General features: G+C 42.0%; 1 protein-coding gene across 1 annotated transcript in view; it reads left to right on the forward strand.

Moving 5' to 3' along the window:
• Window positions 1–1,744: 1,744 nt before the first annotated feature.
• LOC309380795 (cytochrome P450 1A1-like) overlaps window positions 1,745–22,748 on the forward strand; it is a 29,456-nt gene continuing 8,452 nt past the window's right edge. The window contains exons 1-2 of the mRNA XM_081930884.1: window positions 1,745–2,109; window positions 21,361–22,197. Coding sequence (XP_081787010.1) covers window positions 2,062–2,109; window positions 21,361–22,197 — 885 coding nt within the window. The 5' untranslated portion in view covers window positions 1,745–2,061. The remainder of the gene's footprint in view (window positions 2,110–21,360; window positions 22,198–22,748) is intronic.

Below are 22,748 nucleotides of genomic sequence, written 5' to 3' on the forward strand. Positions count from 1 at the left end.
ACTGTAGTCTGATGGATCTCTAACTGATTTCTTAGTGGCATTACCAAACAATTGCATGTCAAGGTCCCCAAGCCACCCCCTAAATAAATCACAATTCACACAGAATTTTTGTTTAAGGTTTCTGGCATAATTTTGGCCACAACTTTATTAAAATACATAAATGTGAGTGGTTGCTTAGGCATTGGTTCTGGCTATCCCTGTCTCTGTCCAGGGATAGAACTGACTTCCAGATTCCAACCAAAGCCAGTAAGGGAAAACAATATTGGGGAGAAAATGGAGCTGAGCCCCAGGCCCTCATCGCCCTGCATGCTCCCTGGGGCTTGCCGGCCCTAGCCCATTCCAGGCATTTGGACGAAATCATGGCAAGCCCCTGGGTTCCTTTAACAGAATTCCCTTGCAGCAGCAGCATTGGAGGGGCAGGCACTGCCAACCACATCCCATTTACCAACCAACAATTAACCTTACAATGCCTAACCGCAACCTTACAAGTTGCGACAATTTGCTACGCAGTAGGCAAAACCAAATGGCACCAGCCAATCTGCCAAATGGACAGAATTCCTACCAGGCCCCTGCTCCAAAAGCAGATAACCCCATGACAGGCATAGCAATGTCAAACGCAACAGACCTAAATTAGGGAGGGTGGGCGGGCGATCCGATGCACGCAGCGAAAGAGACTGAAAAAAGCTGCATGCCAAGAATATATAACCTTCGGGCCAACCCTCTAAAAGGTAACATCAAAATCTCCCCAACAACCCAAATTGGCCCAGTCACAGTTATGCCCAGTAACCAAGAGAGGGTGTCCTGTTAGACCCCACTGCAACACGTGCTCTCCATGAAGGAGAACACGCTTTCCCTGAATTCTTCAGGGGAAACCTGGGGCCTCCTCTCTGCTATCCCCTGTGCAAAACCTGCCCCAGAGGGTTGGGGAACCCTTTGGAGCAGATTTATGGGGTGGGGGTGGGGAATTGCAGAGAGAGGAAAGGGAAGTTCTTTGGGGCAAGTGGGATGCCATTAGTGTTGTGTTGAATACAACCCTACAACAGTTAAACTGGTATAATGAAGATACAAGTTTAAAAAACTGACAAGGACATAGAGCTTTCAGACATTTCTGTTTTCTGATCAATGTATATAACTTAATTATATTTATATTAATTGTAGCGGGTTTTTTGGTTCACTGGCTCATACCACCTTGAATCAATATAGCCCACTTTCAAATGTGAAACTTAAATTATGCCTCACATGACATTAAGATAAACCCACATAAATTTCTTGAAGCGAAGCACATTCTGTTTACATGGCAGCATGGCTGATCCTTGCTTTGAAAGAAAATGGCTGACTAACGCAGCCTATCATCTGTTCAGATGACCTGTATTCTAAAACAGATTGTGATTTTGTTCCTGCCAGCCCCCCGCTAAAGAAAATGAATGGTTGATTTAAAAAGCGGGTGAAGAGAGAGATGCAACTGAATTAACCATTACAAACTGTAGAAGATATTTGGGCTTTGTTTAGGAAACCAATTTATGGATCATTCAAGTACTTTAATAATTCCTGAATAAATTTAAGACTGTGTGACACAATATATTGTTGGCTGTTTCTGCTGTGCAAAGTGAATCTGTGGCTTTTCAGGAGAGATTTATTTAGGATAGGCTAAATGTGTTGCCAAGCAACCATCTCTGGTGCTAAGGCTTATAATCACCGGGGGGGGGGGGCTTTAAAAGTTTGCCTTCCCCAAACAAAAGGGAACTGGTGAGTCATTTTCAGATGCTGGTAAATAGGAATTTCCCAGAAAATTGTTCTCTCTGTTTCTGAACTCCCATTTAGGATGTTTGGCACATCCACATCATCTCCTAATGCTGGATTTAATCAGATTTGCAGTCAAGATCATGAATCCTGTCAGGCTAAAGGCATCCAGGGTGACGCTATGGGAAGCTACCCTCCTTCAAGGCAGCAAGATGAGTGGAGTGAAAGTGCTGACTTTGCAATGGTTTTCCCAACCGAAGATCCAGAAAACAGTGATGACGAGAGCCAGGACAAAGTCTTCATGTGCGCTTGTACTTGGAGATGTTCTATTTAATATTTAGAGCCTCGAGATCCAGCAATTTAAAGCAGGTAACAGAAGCAGGAAGCTGGAGGTTGGATAAGACTTTTGTGAATATTCAGCAAAATGTGGCTGAAATGAAATTGCTAGCTAGGCTTGGATTGTGAGTGGCCATTTCCCATTAAGATACATTCTCTAATCATGGGAATAATGCTGTTCTAGTTTTATTAAAAGTGGGTTTTGTGGAAGCTGAAATAGTACCTCAGCAAACAGATGTACTCTCTGCAGAGGGCCTTGCGTATTGCCTGAAAAAGACTTTTAACATTGAACATTTGCAAAACAATTGATTACTATTAATTGGTATTTATTTTATTTGGGGTCACTTTTGATTTAGGACTGTTCTTGAGACAGTTAGGCAATTGCTGTACTAAATTGGAATGCTGTGTTGAAGTCTAATCAGTCAGCAACTTTAAGCATGGAAAGGAATGCAGAACAGAAACCTTTTTCTTTTTCAGCCAGGGCATATTAATTGAATGCTTTGATATATTTGATTATTGAGTAGGTAGTGTGTAATACAGATGGGTGTTATTTTACCAATAATCTATAATTTGCTTCAGCTGTCTTATACATTCATTAAGTGGAATTCGTATTATATAGTACGCTATTTATTTTTATTTTTCTGCCAGATAGCACTTCTGTCTCAATCACATTGATCTCCGTGGAACCTTTCTTCTTGAGCTTGAAGTTGATTGCATCATGTACTGATTTTGTATAAATGGATAAAAATCTGGCTCTGACCTCCAGAAACTGGAATATTATTAAAAGAGTTTCAGGTTATTTATGCTATATAGATGAAATTTGTATGCTTCTTTCTGAGCTATTCAGCCTGTTATTTGTGCTGGACTTTCTTGGGCACAGTGGCATCAAAATAAGGGAAATGGATTGTGGGGGGGGGGCTATATATAAAAATATAAGTGGGCTGGTATTCAACCCCATAAAAATCCAGAGTGTTTCCACAGACTGCAAAATCTGTATGTATAAGAATGAGATTGGTCACTTGACTCTTCCAGCACTGGCAGAATCCCATGCAATGCAATTAAGTTTAGGGCAGAGCAGTGAAAAACAGTCTGAAAATGAAGTGATGTTTGTTCATAAAAGTTTTGCAGATTCAAAATGCTTCTTTGGTATTGTTTCAAAGCCGTTCTATTCTGGGTTTGCTTTCAAATGAGAACCTTGTAGTTGTCTCTCTTAAAAATGATAAAGCAGACACAAATCTCTTTTACTTAATCAAGCTGTGTACTAATGTCTGCTCACCAGTTGCAGTTTTGTGTCCTGTGGAGTCGTCTTTCTTCTTAGGTGCAGGACTTAACGCTGAAGAACACTTGTCATTGGGCATACAGTGACATGCATATGTGTGCACACCATCAAGATGCAAGAAAAAATTGATTCAGTTTGCATTTAAAGGCAAGAATATGTCATTCACATTTTCCAAAACAACACACGAACCAAAACACAGCCATCCTTCAAAATTCACACACCTCTCATTTTTTTAAGGCAGTTTGCCACCCAAGTAATGACTAAAAAATGTGTATACTATGGTGAAGTGTGCATATATTAGTGAAAATTACATACATGATGAATTTATATGGAGATTTTAGAAAAATCACAAACTGATGTGGAGAATGTTAGGCAAGCCCCAAACAGTTTGGGTTTAAGTGCACATAACTTAACCTTTGATTTTGGTACCCAAAAGCAGATAAATACAATTTAGGAACATGTTAAATCTCCCTCTCCCCTCAGACTAGAATAAAATGGCTTTTACACAAATGAAACTCCTCAACATTATCCTCAATCTTCCCAAGGGGTGGTTGATTTAAAAAGTTGTTATTCTCTCATAGTACTCAGAACTGCAAAATAATTTTATAGCGCTACATGATACTGATTTAGAATTGTAGAATCATAGAACTGTAGAGTTGGGAAGGACCATAGACATCATATAGATTTGTTTCTTTTAGGAAATGAAAATGCATGATAACTAGTAACGACAAGGAAAAAATGCTGTAACAACTTAGCAACCCATAAAACTAATTCTCATCGTGACTAAAAGGAAAAAGTGTCCTTAAGGAAAAATCCTTCTGGTTAACTCAAATTCATAACCATAATCATTTTCATTGACAGAGCAAGTAGGCCAATCTACTCAAAGTAAATGCCAGCGATTTTAATGTGTTTTGCTTACTCCTTGGTAAGTGAGTGTTTCCTAGATGCCGTGTGTTAGAAGTTATCAATGATAGCAAAATGACTATCCAATGTATATGTGACTAGGAATGTAGGCTTACAGCACAATTACGTATTTATGCCTTTTAGGAAAGAAGTCTCATTAACTTCCAGGAATGTACAGATTTGCAGCTTTAATCTGTGCTAACTGCCCATGTTAACCAATTCAGATTTGTGCACCAAATGCATGTATTAAATTCCTTGAATTATGAAACAATGGACCCCCCTCTCCCCGCCAAAAACACCAGTTCTTACATTTTAGTATTACATGCTGTAGGAATGTGGAAAAGGGGGAAATAAATGATTACAAGTGCCATGGCAAGCAATCAGCGTCAGATTTACACACAATTTATGTAAACTACAACTTAGGGTTTCAGATTATGAGTTGCCTCCTCATACAAAAAAGATGAAGTTTCAAGTTTTACATTATAGTTGTATAGTTGGAAGGGAACGCAAGGGTCATCTAGTCCAACCCCTGCAGGGCAGGAATCTTTTGCCAACATGCGGTTCGAACCCACAATCCTGAGATTAAAAGTCTCATGTTTTTCCTACTGAGCACACTAGTTTTTAGGTGCACCCTTGACTGTGTATGCAAATATTTCTATTTCTCTTTTTTGTCATTTCAGTAAGAATAATATACATTTTTGGTAATACTATGGGGCTTCTTAAACTTGGGATAGCTTAGGGCCACATCATGTCTTCATCCAGCTCTGAGAGCTGTGCGCTGTATCCTGAGCACTCCTCCGTATGCTGGGCTCTCCTTCCAAAATGTTGTATATGATGCTGGAGGAGAGATGCCAGTTATATTAGCAAACATTTGAGGAACATCAAAAGATTCACCACCTTGGTGTGTTCACTGTGCGATGTGAACTTTTGGGTTGATCAAAACTCCTGTTTTGATGCCCCTGAAAAAATATGAAATGAAAAGCTGTTTGATTATATTTTGAATCACTTCTCTCCCCCGCTCTACACGATAACAGCTGTTATTGGAAGTGAACAAACTAGAAGATACAAAGCAAAGTAATAATGTGATATTTACCGTACTCCTACAGAGACCAACATTTTATATTTACAAGGGAATGATTTGTTAACTACGAAAAATGGCTGCTAGGCTCATGTGAGGGAGATTTCCATGGGAAGCCAGAACCTTCCCTTGACACAATAACTCACAACACCCAAGAAACAAGCTGCTGTTTAAATGCAAGATCAGCCTGTTTTTTCTGCAGTGGAAACAGGTGTGACAGAAATAGCAAACATAGGGTTGCCAAATGTCTGGGAAATCCCAGACATATCCTCTTTTGGGGGGCCTACATGCCCTTCCAGGGGGATTTTACAATTGTAAGCAATTGTCGAGGTTTTTTGGGGGGGGGGTGTTAAAAAGTGTGTGTACGTGGGCAGCTCAGGCTCTGGTGCGGACGGCTCTTGGTGGTAACAGCAGCCAGTTGGGGGGGGGGGCAAGTGGGTGATCACTGAAAAAAGCTCAACAACTTTGTTTGTCCAGATCCCCCCCCCCAAAAAAAAAAATAGGTAAAAAGGGTAAAGGACCCTGGACAGTTAAGTCCAGTCAAAGGTGACACTGGGGTTGCGGCGCTCATCTCTTCTTTCAGGCCGAAGGAGCCGGCGTTTGTCCACAGACAGCTTTCCGAGTCATGCGGCCACCTTCTGGATATGGAGCCCTAAGCAAACACCTATCACTTCTTTGGCTGTGGTCTAAATTTACCAGGTCATAAATTTGATTCATTACCTGTTATACATTGATGATAAAAATGCTTTTATAGTCCTTGGTTCATCCAAATAAGAGCTACATTTTGCGGATGCGGGTGGTGCTGTAGTTTAAACCACTGAGCCTCTTGGGCTTGCTGAACAGTAGGTCGGCAGTTCAAATCCACACACCAGGGTGAATTTTCGTTGCTCGGTTCCTGCTCCTGCCAACCTAGCAGTTCAAAAGCACGCCAGTGCAAGTAGATAAACAGGTACCGCTGTGACAGGAAGGTAAACAGTGTTTCTGTGCATTCTCGCTTCCGTCATCATGTTCAGTTGCACCAGAAGCGGTGTAGTCCTGCTGGCCACATGACCCAGAAAGCTGTCTGTGGACAAGTGCTGCTCCCTCGGCCTGAAAGTGAGATGAGCGCTGCAACCCCATAGTTGCCTTTGACTGGACTTAACTGTCCAGGGGTCCTTTACATTTTACCTTTACCTTACATTTATATTAACAGTGAGAATATGATTACATGCATTTTTAAAAAATTTAACCAGAGTCCCGGTCTAGTGATATACAACTGTTCCATTGCACATGTGAAGAGCTTCATTCATTCCAATATACCATGGCTGTCCATAAATGGCGAAGCTCTTTTTGGGGAACATGCTTCTAAAAATTACTGGACCACAGTCTAGATTTTAATGATCTTGTTATTTGGGTTTGGATAATCAGTAAAATATATTTAAGCGACTATGTACTGCATTTCCCCCCTTTATCTTTGGTACAAGCACAATATCTGCAGTTTATTTAACTTTTTGGAGATCATTCACTGCAGCATTTTCTTGAAGGAAACCTCATTGTATTTTGTAAATAATGAAAATCTATGTCTGAAACTCCTGAGAATTTTATTCCATTTCTTTTGAGTAAACCAAATTATGTTTTTCAAATTAATCTCATTCCTCTGTGTTTTGACTCCCTTGCTTTAATATTGCTGTATTTATATTTTGAATTTTTTTTTACTATAACTTCCTTCTGTTTGCATCAGTCTTCTATTTAATTACATTTCTAAATGCAGAAGTGTTATAGAATGGTTTGCAGTTAAGAAGCATTTTCTTTTCTACCATAGATGCCGAAGTTACTTAATCTGATAAATCTCCTAAATTTTTCTCACTTTTGTTACAAATTGGGGGTCTTTCTTCCTTCTTGTTGACCATTGGGTGGCATGTCTTTGATACTGCGCACCAGAAGCGGATTGTGGGGTGAAACTGGTATGCTTGCTTTCTGGCCAGCGCGTTGCTGTTGCTTAGAAGGAGTTCAGCATGGCTCAAACTGGCTCTACTAGTGACTTTTCACCATCCTGACCTCCTCACCACCTTTCCCTTTCTGTCTCACAGTAAACAATAGCCATCCACTTGCTGGGAAGGCAAATGAGAAGCTCTGACCCACCTTCAACCGAACACAATTTATCAATCAATCAATCAATCAATCACCTTTATTGGCATACAGAAGATACAAAAGTATATAAATCAAAACATTAAATTGGCATCTGTTCCTAAAAGGAGTTACTTTAAGATAAAGCTAATACAGACATAATAATGTTTAAAAATGCCTCTCAAGTCATATTGGCGACATAGTTTCATGGCATCTCTCATAAATTTTGCTTCATTCTCCGACTGTTGAGTAGAAAGGAAACCCTGCAGAGGTCAGGACAATTTAACCTTTTTTCAGCATGGAGTTTAAATGTTTATCATGGATTTTTGTGTAAAATGGGCAGCTAAATAGAACATGTGCAATAGTTTTGACCTGTTTTATGCATTTCTAAGTATGAATTTTTTTGAGAATCTTCCTTGCAGAATTGCTGATGGCAAGATGTTAGGATTTATCTAGATGGCAGGACTTTACAAGCAGTTCTGCAAGGTAAAATATAATTTACTGAGTTCAATGATGTGCCAAAGAGAGTGATCTGCTTTGCGTGCAGAGAATCCCAGCTTCAATCCTCAATATCTGCAGGTAGAGTTGGGAATGTTCATCAGAAACCCTGGAGAGGGATTGTCAGCCAGTGTAGCTAATAGTGACCTGAATGGGCTGTTGTTTGATTCAGTGTAAGGCTGTCCTCAACTATTTACTCATTCAATTTTCTTTTTCAGAAATTTGATCTGATTTGTGTGTGTGTCTTTCAGAGATTATGAGCAGTGGTAGATGGCGCTGAGTGCATCCTTTTTAAAAATGTGCTTACTTTACTTTTGAGGTGCAAGAGGGGTTTTTGTGAATATCCATTATTATATACTACAAACCATCTCATTAGTGGTCTGCAATTTTCAGCCTCCCTAGCTTCAACCAAAACTCATGACGCATTTCCAGATCAGTAAGTGTGGGCAACCAGGGAGGCTGCTGAGTGCTGGACAATTGTTAACTGGAAAGAAAAACACCTTTTGCCCTTGACCACTTTGCAATGACAGGCAAGACAGACAGGTGGAATGTATCAAGGAATGCACTGTGCAGTTCCTTATCTTGGATAACCAAGGTAATGTGTGCAGGTAGCACATATTAGCAATATTGGTCAAATGTAATATATCACCTTAACCTGGAACAAATATATAATGCCAGTACTTTTTCGGGGGGTGGGGTACAGAGGTACGCATACCCCTAAACATTTTGTGAATCTAAGTTTGGCCTCATTGAGGGACAGTATTTCAATAAGAGTAGGAAAATGAGAGTACCTCTAAACATTTTTTTTTTATAGAAAAAAAGCACTGTATAATGCCATATTACATTGGACATTGGTGTGTGTGTGTGTGTGTGTGTGTGTGTGTGTGTGTAATTGATGAACGCTTAACTGGAATATGTTTTTCTATAATGGCTACAGATTTTCTAGTTGAAGCTTCAAATGCAGGGCCATCTTTACCTGGGGGTGCAAGGGGTTGCCGAATTCAGGGGGGTGCCAAATGCATTCCTACTGTATACTGTTCCCTCTCAATTGGCAGCAGTGAAAAGCAATGGAGCAAAAGTCCCGACCCCCGCCATCATTCTGTTACTCCATAGCGTCAATATTCCCGACGAGTCAGGAAACAAAAGCAGGGTTTTTTCTGCTGCGTTGTTGTTACAGGTTTTAAACCTTGCATTTTTTCCCTTTCCTTTTCCTTTCCTCATTGCTAATATGACCGTAGTTTAATCTCATTTCCTCTGAAGTGTCATGACGGACACCATTTATTTGCAGGTGGCCTTGTGTTGTGTGATTTGTATACTGTATTAAAAAGTGGGGGGATTGAAGTGCTGAGAAACCTGAGGGGAAAAAGAGCTGCCGAAAGGAGGACCACTCAGACTGAGCAACAAGGCCACCAATGCCACTTCGATCCCTGGGTCTGGGTGAGCGAGAGGTGGGTCCTCCTTCACCGCCCCCAAAGGGGCCGCAGGGCGGGTGGGTTAATAACTACCAGGACCCGGCGGTGCTTGGGCACAGGAGAAGGGCCAGCCGAGCCGTTTCTGTGAGGTGGTGCTGAGGCAAAAGCGGGCGCTGGGGCTGCCTCCTCCCTGGCCTGTTCCTGCCACGTGAGGATGGAGGAGGCGAGGCCCATCCGCCTGCCAAGCCCAACTATGGGATGGGACTTCAGCACCCAGCAGGTACCTGTGGCAAAAAAGGAGCCTCGCCCTCCGCCCTCCCTCCTGTCTCTGCCGTGGCTTCCCCCCTCCTCCAAAAAGCTCAAAAAAAAGTTAATTGGGGGGCAGCTAAACTAAATTTGGGGGCGCTGGGTGAATCTTTGCACCCCGGTGCCACATATGCTAAAGACAGCCCTGTTCAAATGCATCTCTTTTTAGAATATATGTAATTCCCATTCTTTGGACTTAGGAGTCCGAGCTTTCCTCTCATCTTCCCTCTCCTCTCTGCCTGCTTCCTATCAGAATGCTGGAAGAATATGATGAGAAAGTTATTTAATTGTTGCGTCCAAATTCTACCCCTGATTTCAAAGTAACATATTTCCTGATATGATTTTTGGAACACAGCTATAATTGTCCTAAATCCAAAGGAATTATATTTTTCTATACTTTCTAGAATATAAATCACATTTCTATATTTTTGCAGGGAAGTATTTGTAGAAAGGAACCAAGCTAAATGCTTTAAAATATTTCAATTGCACAGATTGACACTTTTAATTTATATTTTACTTCATGAAATTACAAATATACCATTCTAATAATAATAATAATAACAATAACAATAATAATAATAATAATAATTTTTTTTAAAAAAAAAACATGGCTTGAATCCCAGATGCATTCTAAGTGTAGAGGGATACCTTTGGATCCAAACCTACATATTTCTATAAGTTTTAAAAAGTAGGAAGGTGGTGTATTTTTCAAAAAGATTTATTGTTTTCCTCCCACTGTTAAACATATACTTAAAATTTAAAAAATTATACAAATGCCATGACTAACAATCCAAAATGAAGATTTCTTACTATTCATCCCAGGCTACTTTAAGCTGTCACTCAATCTTTAAATAAAATAAAATAATCTGAATTGGCAATTGGGATGAGCAGACTTGTGTTTCAGTGCCTGTGGGCTCTGCTGTGCCCCTGATCTAGTGGGACGAGGTCTGCAATTTCCAAACCATCCCAGACTTGGGAGGGAGAAACGCCAGGAAAATGTGGCAGGATGGGTAAGTAATAATCATCATCATAATTTTATTATTTGTAGTCCGCCCATCTGACTAGGTTGCCCCAGCCACTCTGGGCGACTTCCAACATATATAAAAACATAATAAAACATTGAACATAAAAAAGTTCCCTATACAAAGCTGCCTTCAGATGCATTCTAAAAGCTGTATAGTTCTTTATCTGCTTGTCATCTGATGGGAGGGCGTTCCACATGGAGGGAGCCATCACTGAGAAGGCCCTCTGCCTGGTTCCCTGGTTCACTTCTCACAGTGAGAGAAGCTCCATAAGGTCCTTAGAGCTGGACCAGAACGATGGGGGTGGAGACGTTATTTCAGGTAGAAGTCGCACTAGAGTCAATGGTGGTGGTGGTGCAGTACTTGTGCCAGCTCCTGCCTTGGTGTATATTTCTGTTGTTTGCAGGCATGTTTGCACAACAAGAGGGGGTTAGGAACCAGCATAGGTGTGTTTCTCCCCTGTGCACCACACCAGACTCTGCCTGTGAATCCAACCCATTTTTAGGTGGAGCATGACCAGCAGAGAGGCTGAGCTGTTTGAGCCATCCTGCAGCGCTCACAGACATTTTCTTGGGTATGTTGCTGGTGGCTCTTCACTTCTGCTGATGCCAAGAGCCTCCCACCTCATTCTAATGCCCCTCAGCTGATGACCTGGTGTAATATAGGACTGCACCTATACTCCAGGAAAATAGTTCTAAGGGGGTTGGAACCATATGTTGCTTTTTCATTATCATGCATATAATGGAGAAGGTACTGTATATACCTCCCTTGTATACCACATTGATTCCTGTGCTGTGCAGTTGAGGACCTCCCATAGACAACGTCCTTTCAGGAGGTTTGTTCTGTATAATATAGGAATCGGGCCTTTAGTGTTATGGCAACAACCTTTTGGTATACTCTCTCATGACATAGCAGGTACCGTTTTTGTTGTCTTTTTGACAAATACAGAAGATCATCCTCCTTCAACAAGCCTCTTAAAGGAAGATCTTTATCCCATTTTGATTCTGTAGTGGAACTATTTTGAACTGTTTTTATATATTGAATTGTTTTTAATTTTTGTATTATTTTATATATGGAACTGTTTTTAATTTGTCTTGTTTTATGGTGGCAACTGCTTCATTTGTTTTATAATCTCATATAGATGATAGATAGATAGATATGGTGTAACCTACCGGTAAAGGGCAGAAATCTCATAAATAAACGACACCCCTCTTATTTATTTATTTCATAAACTTTATACACTGCTTGATTGTAAAAAAAAACTACAAAAAGATGAAACAAGAAAATCTAGAAAAAAATTCCAAATATATCTTGAGGATATAGAAGTTAAAATACTAAAGCATATTAAAATTACCTCAACTTTCTAAGCATTTGGGTAGACATTCTTCAGTCTGAGAAATACCTTGGAAATACCCTGTCTATGCAAATTTAGAAACAAACACTTGCATTTTTTGTTTTTGAAAAATCATTAACTCCTAAGTACTACTGCATTACTCAAGTCTTTTGACAGATTAGTCTTTGAAAGGAGAAAATAAATAAGAAACTTCAGATACAGCAGCACACTTGGAAGACAACAGAAACTGAAGTCCCTGAAACAGAAACCTTTTAATAAGGAGTGGTGTAGAGTTCAGAGTTATCCATTTCAAAAAAAATATTTGAGCATTCACTCTGTTTAAACTTCTGTTGTACAAACTTGGGCTTTTTTCTGAATTATTTGAAGAAGTTAATTGGGGGAAGTAGATATCGTGCCTTTAAAAAACAATCTACCATCCCAATGTGAATGCAATACTGCTCCCCACAATGCAAAACTTTTGTCTGATCTTCTAGAATTACAGTGACTATTTCTTTGATTTCTTCATTGAATTACTACCAGCTAAAAAAAATTAAGAAAATAGGCTCACTCAGTCTTTCCCAACCTGGTACCCTGTAGCTGTTGTTAGACTGGAACTCCCATTAGCCCCCACTAGCATGGCTGGTCATCAAGGATGCTGGAGCTCCCAGGATTGTGAGCACCAGATTGTTGTACTTCTACTTCTCTTAGGCCTCCTTTCTGCACTGGCGGGAGATGCTTGCTTTGTTCTGCAGTCCCTCCTCATCTTGGTTTTGCTTTTCATGTTCACAAAAGACAGAAACATTGAATGCTTCATTATGGCACATTCCTTAGTGGGTGGTGCATAGTGGTGTGTAATGGTGCTCTTCTGATAGTGGTACCTCTGTCTCCTCAATGGGCTGCTGGCTAGCTTGGTACCCACACACAGTCACTCCAAGTCACTTATGTCTACTTTGTATTTTTGTAGAATACAAAAGTGGCTTGTGGTGAGAGGGTGGGGAGGAGGGGCTCTAGTCTGAGTTAGTGTACAGTCATACCTCATGTTGTGTCCGCTTCAGGTTACGTGTTTTTGTGTTGCATCCCGTGGCAACCCGGAAGTACCAGAACAGGTTACTTTCGGGTTTCGCTGTGGCACTTCGGCTTGCATCAGTTCCGTGTTATGGACAGGCCTCCGGAATGGATCCCGTCCGTAACACAAGGTTCTACTGTATACTGATCCTGGAGATACTGCGACGGGTTGACATCTTTCCTGCAAGCAGGTTTTGGTGGCGGCGGCTGATGATCAGTAGTTCTTGACAGTGGTGGCCTTCACAGCATTGGCACCTGTCCCTATAATGTGATTCCCTGAGTGGGAAAAGGAGTGTATCAGAGAAAGGCATCATCCTGCATTCTATTTCCAAGCATTTGTTGTGGTCGAAGATCTCCGGCGGGCTAGGGGCAGAGGTGAAAGCTGTTTCCTGCTCCTGTTGGATCTCTCAGTGGCTTTTGATACTATTGACCCTTCTGGACAGTCTAGAGCTGGGGGCACTGTTATGCTGTTTATGTTTCTACCACCCAGTTGCTGTACTGGGATGTGGGTGGCGCTGTGGTCTAAACCACTGAGCCTCTTGGGCTTGCTGATCGGAAGGCCGGCAGTTCGAATTCCTGTGATGGGGTGAGCTCCCGTTGCTCGGTCCCTGCTCCTGCCAACCTAGCAGTTCGAAAGCATGTAAAAGTGCAAGTAGATAAATAGGTACCCATCCGGCGGGAAGGTAAACGGTGTTTCCATGTGCTGCTCTGGTTTCACCAGAAGCGGCTTAGTCACGCTGGCCACTTGACCTGGAAGCTATCTGCAGACAAATGCCGGCTCCCTTGGCCAGTAAAGCGATATTTGCGCCACAACCCCAGTTGTTCGTGACTGGACTTAACGGTCAGGGTTCCCTTTACCTTTACCTTTAAGTTGTTCTAATGAGTTACATCATAGTAATTTTGAGAATCACTGTCTCCTGATCATTTTACATTGCTGCGGTAACATTCATCCTTTTATATATGTTAGCTGCGTGGACTGGTCTGTGATCTCTTGACATTTTCTTCTACTCACAGTGCAGCAGCTGCAAAGCAAGACTTGCAGTGGGATGTAAAATGGTCAGGAGACAGTGATTCTCAAAAGGTAAAAAGGGACCCCTCCTATGGACATTCTACAGTGTGCCCCCCAAAAAACAATATGCATAACTAAATTACATGTCTGAGAAGGCTTGTTGAAATAAAGGTGTTTTCAGCAGGCACCTAAAACAGGAAGAAAATGCCTGCCTAATGCTAAGAGGCAGGGAGTTGCCAAGTGCAGGGACTGTGTAAGATGGCTCTGTGAACAAGGAACGCTCCCTTCCCCAGGCACAAAGTGATAAAGCTTCCCTGGCTTTACTCTCATTATATCAGATCACCACAGGGACTGCTGAGACACAAGCTTTTCTTCATGTAGTGCAATGACTACAGGAGGGAAGATTGATTTGAGACGGGGATATTTGGGCCTCCCCACTGTGGCAGAGGACCCTCTGGTCCTATCCATGGTGGAAGAGGGCCTTGTCAGGCCTCACAGCCTCCTTCCGACACACATGACATCATGCACATTTGACGAGCCCTCCTAATTCTGTGTGGAACTCGGCACCTCTGCTCAGCACCAATCAATTGGCCCTCAAGGAGTGGGAGAGGTAAGGATCAGTCTCACCAGCTCCAGTTCCCCAGCCCTGCTCCATAAATGGTATGCCCATTTAGCCCCTGGATATGGATACAGACTGTGAGGCAGGAAAAGGAGTTTGGCAAAATTAGAGGCTGGAAAGAGGAAAATGAGGAAAATGAGGGGAAACTGTGTCTCCCTCAAAACAGGCAATACTGTTAACTTACAGAAGATGCAAAGAAGGACTGATTTAAAACTAGTTTCTTTTTTAAAAAAAGAAAACACGTGGAGCAAGTGCGTCTGAGCAAATGAGGTAAAATGGCTATTCTAAGCAAGGATGTGTTGCAGGAAAAAAGTATCAATTGCACCTCCTGGTGGCAACCCAAAAAGTTTTCTTTAAGAGAAGTCAGGATCTTTTCTGCACAGGGAGGGTGTGTTTGTGCATATATATGTTGAAAATAAGCTTTCAAAAACACTATTGAAATCTCAAATTTGGCAAGGTGTATTTTCTTTTAAAATATTTTATTTAAACAAGAACATACACTTCAATAACACACAAGAACAAAAAGAAAAACCAGAGAGTTCACGTAGGGAAGGGTGCCCTCTCTTGCAGCTGGGTTTCTCTTCCGCAGGCCGTCCTGGGCCCGGGGGGCTGAGAGGGGAGGACCAGAATTGCACAGGGTTCCCGATCGTGTGGACATGGAGCACATGAAGGTTAAGAGCGGAGGGCTCGGGGAAGGCACGTTCACACCCACAACCTCTACTCACATTATTTCAAAGTCCCAAGAGGGATATTTTAACAATATGTTGACACACTGCAGAGTGTCCATAGGAGGGCAACCTAGAAAAGGAGTCCTTTGAGGAATGGTTGAAAGAGTTGGGAATGTTGCCTCACAGGGCAGACCTAGAAGGAGTGGGTAGAAATGCCTCCTGTGCAGAGCGGGGGGGGGGGGGACTTGGTGGCCTTTAAGATGCCGCTCTGTGAATGAATACAATGAGTTCCCCACTTCCAGCTGCCTTCAGCTCCTGCTTTTTCTTATTATTCCAAACCATGTAAAGCAACTGGTAAAGCACATTGTGCCCAGGTCACATCAGTCAAGAAATTAAGATGTATATGACAGCTATAAAATAATAATAAAAGATTAATGTTCAACTTTTGTGCCTACTGCACCTGGGATATTGCCATTCAATATTTTAAAATGCTAAATATGTGTTACTATCATACCAACTCTAACCTGCATAATTAGGAGATAAGGGTCCTTATCTGATCTCTATGGGTAAAGTTCTTTTCCAAGTTCTCCAGCTCCCATGCTGGGGCATGTTTGCTGGATATGTGCCAAGGCAAATCTCTTTCCTGAAAAGTATTTGGTGGGTTATATAACCTGCGGAGAGAAGAATACACAGAATCAAGACAGTATACCAGTGGTGACGGTGGCAACCTTTGTAACTCAGGCAATGTGTTATGTAATTGCCAGTCCCTTACTGTTTGAAGAGTAAATATCAGGAGGCACCACGGATGTTCCAAGCAACGTTAGTGCAGTCAGAGGAATGAAAAACGCAGTCATATAACCAAAGTTTATAGGCAAAGTCTCATCTGCAAAGGAAAAAGAGCCAGCAGGAGAAGTGCATTTTTCAAAAAGCCCCCAAAGTGGAGCCTAGCTGAAATCAGTGGGCCTAGACCATGCGTAGGCAAACTAAGGCCTGGGGGCCGGATCCGGCCCAGTCGCCTTCTAAATCCGGCCCACGGACAGTCTGGGAATCAGCGTGTTTTTCCATGAGTAGAATGTGTCCTTTTATTTAAAATGCATCTCTGGGTTATTTGTGGGGCATAGGAATTCATTCATCCCCCCCTAAATACAGTCTGGCCCCCCACAAGGTCTGAGGGACAGTGGACCGGCCCCTGCTGACAAGGTTTGCTGACCTTTGGCCTAGACATACAGCACAATAAGAAATCCTCCTGAACTGAGTGGGTCTTACTCCCAGGTGCGTTGAGTCAGGATTGCAGCCTAAATCTAGATCTAGCCCAACATGTTCAAAATTATGTGACTACATACAGACTGCCATAAGGTTACCAAATGCCCTCTTTCCCGGGGACAGTCCCTGGAGTTACAGCTTCCTCAGCATTCACATGTATGTAGCGAACAATAAGTGTCCCCAGTCACTGACATTTTTTTGGTAACCTTAGACTACCCCCAGCCTGGTAAATATTTCTTGTAGGTAAAGGGTGGAGAACTTCTGGCTCCCGTTTTCCTGGACTCCAGGTCCCCTCAGCCCAGCCAGGCTGGCCAGTGGGGGGAGAGGAGCCCTTCCTTCCTTTCTGCACCAGTTAAATTTAGAAACTTGGATTGCCGGACTTTGAGGCACTGTGCTTTCTTTTTTCAGAAACAGATTTAATTCTGTCCGCGTCGAATGGGTCTTTCTATGTTTCCAGCAGCTCTTCTCTTGATATGTAGGTCGCCTTGAGTCCCGTCAGAGGGAAAGGCGGGGTAGAAATGTATGATAAGGAGGGGAATGGGAAGGATGGGCCAGAGGTTCCCGCGGCACACAGCGCCCTCTCGTGGCCCACGGGCAGCAGCGCCCCCCGTTTCAAACGCGGCGGGGCCAGAGGCTGGCGGGCGGCGCTGGCGCCCTCTGCTGGAAGCAGCTGGCCTTGCTGGGCGCGCGCCGAGGCGGCTCCGCCGAGCGGGAGAGAGGGAGGCGCGCGAAGGGCCGGTGAGCCGCGGTAAAGGGGTCGGGGGGGGGGCGGAGCAAAAGGGAAATGAAGAAGAAGAAAAGCCTCGGTTGGCTGTTGAGAAATAGGAAGGCGAAGGGCCGTGCCTTGGAGCATGTGCAGAGTCGCTCGCTCTCCCCTTTGAGCCGCGTCTTGCAGGGCGAAGGGAGTCGAGGCCAAGGGACCCGGCGAGTCCGGCGCGGCTTCTCGTCCCTTGGGGCTCCCCTTGCGGGGTTGGGAAGGCGGCCTGGAGGGAGCGGGGTGGACTCGGCGTGGCTCGGGGCTGGGGGCGGGCGGGGGCTGTCCTGGATCTATGTGCCAAATGCCTTTCCTCAACACGGAGAGGCCGCGATGAGTCTTTGTAGCCTCCATTTGTAGCCCCGTTGGAGTGTCAGACAAAGCCAAAAGAAAGAGCTCAGAGGACAAATGTCTTCACAAGTCATCTCCAGAAAAGCTACCTTTGACACGATCTCCCGTTTTCTCTTTTACTGAGGTGTCTGTGGAGGGGGTATATTGAATGAAAATGCATTGTATTGTAACTTTTGAATAAATGGGGGGGGGGGATGTGGAAATGGTCAAATACATTTCTGTCTCTTTCAACCCTGATATTTCTCTATTGGAAAACGTTGTGATAGATGCAAAACCCCAACATGTCTTGCTTTAGCTCTTTAGAGGAAAGCTTATGTGTAGCTAGGAGAGGGGAGATTTAAACTACTTGTTTATATTTTGAAAAGCAATGAGTTATCCAGAAATACTGTCCTTAAATTAACTTTAGTTTCTTCACACGCCTCTTCATGATTCAGTTTATGGGAGAGAAGCTGAGACTGATTCCAGGAATTCTACATTGGAGAAGGGACAGTTTGCAGTAAACAATCCTTGCTTTAGAGGCTTACAAGTGGGGGAGCCAGAACTTGGTTCAAAGCGCACACTGTTGCAACACTACCATAAATATTTATAGAGTTGCAATTCAGCTGAACCATTGCCAAAGTGCAGACTTCTCCATCCATAAATTAAATAACGACATGTTCTGGTTTTTGGATTTTTAAAAAAGAAAATAGTTTGGGATGAATTTGCCACTTACTATGTTTTCCCCAAAACAATTACATCTCATTCCATTTATTAAATAGCCAGCCTTCTGTTTTGCCTGCACACATTCTTTTTTTAATAAATATTTATTAAAGATTTTCTTAATACAATAAAAAAACAAACAAAATAACATATACTTTTACAATGACCATATTTTCTTCGCTTCTTTGCACTTCCTCACATCTCTCGTTCCTGCGTTCCAAATTTTCAAGCTTTACCCAGCAATTTATCACCTTGTTTCAATTCTTATATTATAATTTTCCAATATTGTATCCCTAATTTTTGATAATTTAACCCAAACCTTAAAGGCTTAGTTTTAACATAATATTTATCCAAAATTTATCTTTTCTTGTCTTTTCATTTATCTTCATATTCCTTTTAACTAGCTTGTTGGTGCCACATTGTTAATAATCTTACATCTTTCTTAACATTCATACAATTTACAATATTTTTGTAAATAGTCCTTAAATTTCTTCCAGTCCTCCTCCACAGCCTCGTCTCCCAGGTCTCGGATTCTGCCAGTCATTTCTGCTAGCTCCATATAGTCTATCAGTTGCATCTGCCATTCTTCCAGTGTGGGCAAATCTTGGGTTTTCCAGTGCTTGGCGACAAGTATCCTTGCTGCTGTTGTTGCATACATAAAAAATGTTCGGTCCTTCTTTAACACCGTCTGGCCGACGATGCCCAGAAGAAAGGCCTCTGGTTTCTTAGGGAAGGTATACTTAAATACCTTTTCAACTCGTTATATATCATTTCCCAGAAAGCCTTAACTCTAGGGCAGGTCCACCAGAGGTGAAAGAATGTTCCTTCAGTTTCCTTACATTTCCAACATTTATTATCAGACAAATGGTATATTTTTGCAAGCTTGATTGGGGTCATGTACCACCTATATATCATTTTCATAATATTTTCCTTCAAGGCATTACATGCCGTGAATTTCAAACCGGTGGTCCATAACCTTTCCCAGTCAGCAAACATGATATTATACCCAATGTCCTGTGCCCATTTTATCATAGCTGATTTGACCGTTTCATCTTGTGTATTCCATTTTAGCAGCAAATTATACATTCTTGAAAGTACCTTAGTCTTAGGTTCTAATAATTCCGTTTCTAACTTTGATTTTTCCAACTGGAATCCTATCTTTTTATCCAACTTGAAAACTTCTTTGATCTGAGCATAATGTAACCCATCTCGCACTTTATCTTTTAATTTCTCCAAACTCTGCAACCTCCAATTATCTCCATCTTTTTCTATTATTTCCCAATATTTCGGCCATTTGGCCTCCATATTGAGTCTTTTCCGGGCCTTAGCTTCCATTGGTGATAACCACCTTGGGGTCTTATTTTCCAATAAGTCTTTATATTTTATCCAAACATTGAACACTGCTTTCCTAACAATATGGTTCTTAAAGGCCTTATGACTTTTAACCTTGTCGTACCACAAATATGCATGCCATCCATAAGCATTGTTAAAACCTTCCAGATCCAAAACATCAGTGTTTTCAAGAAGCAGCCAGTCTTTTAACCAGCAGAAAGCTGCTGATTCATAGTACAACTTTAAGTCTGGCAGGGCAAAGCCCCCTCTTTCTTTAGCATCAGTTAGTATTTTAAACTTAATTCTGGGCTTTTTGCCCTGCCAGACAAATTTGGAAATATCTCTTTGCCACCTCCCAAAACACTCCATTTTATCCACAATCTGTAAAGTCTGGAACAAAAACAGCATTTTTGGCAATACATTCATCTTTGTAGCAGCAATTCGTCCTGACAAGGAAAGTTTCAATCTTGACCAAACTTCTAAATCCCTTTTAATTTCAGACCAGCATTTTTCATAATTATCCTTAAATAGACTCATGTTCTTCGCTGTTATGTTTACCCCTAGGTATTTTACTTTTTTAACCATTGCCTGCACACATTCTCAAAGGAATCATCCCATGGTGATCCCATGTTGTTTGTTCTGATCATCTCATTTACAAGATAGCCGCTTTCAGGAGGTGAGGGATGGTCCTCATCTCCCCCACTGGAATCCAAGCAAGTCTTATTCCACCACCATTGCATCTCCTAATATCCCCATTGCTTCTAAGTTGGCACTGAAAGGCCAACTTACATTCTTTAGAGCCAGGGCTAAATCCAGCCTACCACTTGCAGATCCCTAGTCATGGTTTGTGGAACAAGGAGGAGGCCACGTTTAGATGACCAAATCCTGTCTAACCAGGATGTGCACACACTTCGGGCAGATTAACAGTGCACAAATATGGGTTGGTATTTTGATGCTGACAACGTCATTTGGATGCTGTGAAAAGCTTGTTTGCTTGAGCAAGACTGATCCCGCAATAAGCAGCCATCTGGAGGTACCGCAGGGTTGCTGGCCATATATTATGAACAACTTGACTTTGGTGAAACATTGCTGTGTTCCCCAAGAGATATTTAGACACATTTAATTATTTGGCTCTTCTATAAGTATTAGGGAGCTCTACCCAATAAAAGGTGCTTTTGGTTGTAATTTAAGAGTCAGGGTTGTATACGGATTGTTATCTAAAATGTAATGAGTTGGGAGTGTGCTTTGCCACTATATAGACACATAGATACGGTAGATAGATAGATAGATAGATAGATAGATAGATAGATGATAGAGGTTTTACAATATGATATCACTAGATACAAAAGTGTGGGAGAAAGATCCTAGAATCACTTGTAGATGGAGAGATTGTGACAACCAGAGAAATCCTCTGAATTGCATTGGGGGGGGCATGGACATAATGCGCCACGAAGCAAACGGGTTCTACTGTGTGGAAGGGTCTGGAGCTGCAAAATGTCTTGCCAGAAATCTATGTATCTACCCATGACTTTAAGTTTTATTTTATTTTATTTTAAAGGAGTTTCAGTCTGCCATTTTTATTCTCAGGTATTTTCTTATTTGAAAATGAATTTTACAGCTGAAGAAGTTTCCTTTTCAAAGGTGACCATTGCCTTCTTTACGGTGGCTTCCATTTTAATTTCTATACGAATTTTTATGAAGAGCAGGCAACCTCGGCCACCAGGACCTTGGTCTCTGCCAATTGTGGGGAATCTTCTCCAGCTGGGAGAGTATCCCTACATTTCATTTGAGCGCATGCGGAAGAAATACGGAGATGTGTTTCAGATAAAGCTGGGAATGGTACCAGTCGTGGTAGTTAATGGACTGGATGCTGTGAAACAGGTGCTGCTTAGAGATGGGGAGAGTTTTGCTGCCCGACCTGACATGCACACCTTTTCTTTTTTTGCTGATGGAGAGAGCCTGTCATTTTCTGTGAAGTACGGAGAGAGCTGGAAGCTTCAGAAGCAAATTGCCAGCAAAGCTTTAAGGTCACTCACCAAATCAGAAGCCACGTCTTCCACTTGCTCTTGTCTGCTCGAAGAGCATGTTTGTGCTGAAGCTTTGGAACTGGTGAAAACCTTCGTGGAGCTCTCCAAACAGGCTGGTAGCTTTGACCCTGCTGCCTCCACTACCTGCGCAATTGCGAATGTTGTCTGTGCCCTCTGCTTCAACAAAAGGTATGACCATGATGACGAGGAGTTTCAAGGCATGCTTAAGGTAAACGATGATTTCATAAAAGCATCAGGTGTCTTCAATCCAGCTGATTTTATACCATCCCTTCGTTACCTCCCGCTTCCTGCTGCAAAGGCTGCTCGAGAGTTTTATAGGAAGTTCAACAACTTTGTTGCAAAACGTGTAGAAGACAACTACACCACATACGATAAGGTAAGCTTTCAGCCATGGAGGCGGAGAACCCGGGGGGTGGGGGTGGTTCTTCAGGTAGCATGACACTTATCAAACCAAAGCATGGCAGGAGATCATGCCTGCCAAAAACATTGAAAGGGTGAATACAGGAATGCAGTATCTTTCTGTTCAACCACTGCATTTCTACAGTTTGTGGCAGAGTAGAATGGCAACTTAGATCACATTTCTCATATTAACATTCCTAACATTCCAGACATGTGGAAGGTTGACATGTGTTTTAATCTAGTTTTCTGCTTATCATTGATTTTAATCACTTTTGAATGTTGTAAATAGCTGTTTTAAAAATAATTACATTTTTTTTGTAAACCACTTTGAGGATTTATTACAGCCAAGTGGTATATAAATCTTTTATTTCCTGGACATGCAAATATTCTATCTAGTTTCTCTAACAGCTAAAGCATACTAGTTTTCAATGAAATATTTTTAAAATTATTTTTAAAATTCTGATCTTCTTAAAAAAAATGAAATGCATTGTAATGAAGCAGCTCCCCAAATGAAAACAACTTAGTTAA

The sequence above is a fragment of the Podarcis melisellensis genome, assembly GCF_964234715.1.
Source record: "Podarcis melisellensis genome assembly, chromosome: 11".
Taxonomy (NCBI): Eukaryota; Metazoa; Chordata; class Lepidosauria; order Squamata; family Lacertidae; genus Podarcis; species Podarcis melisellensis.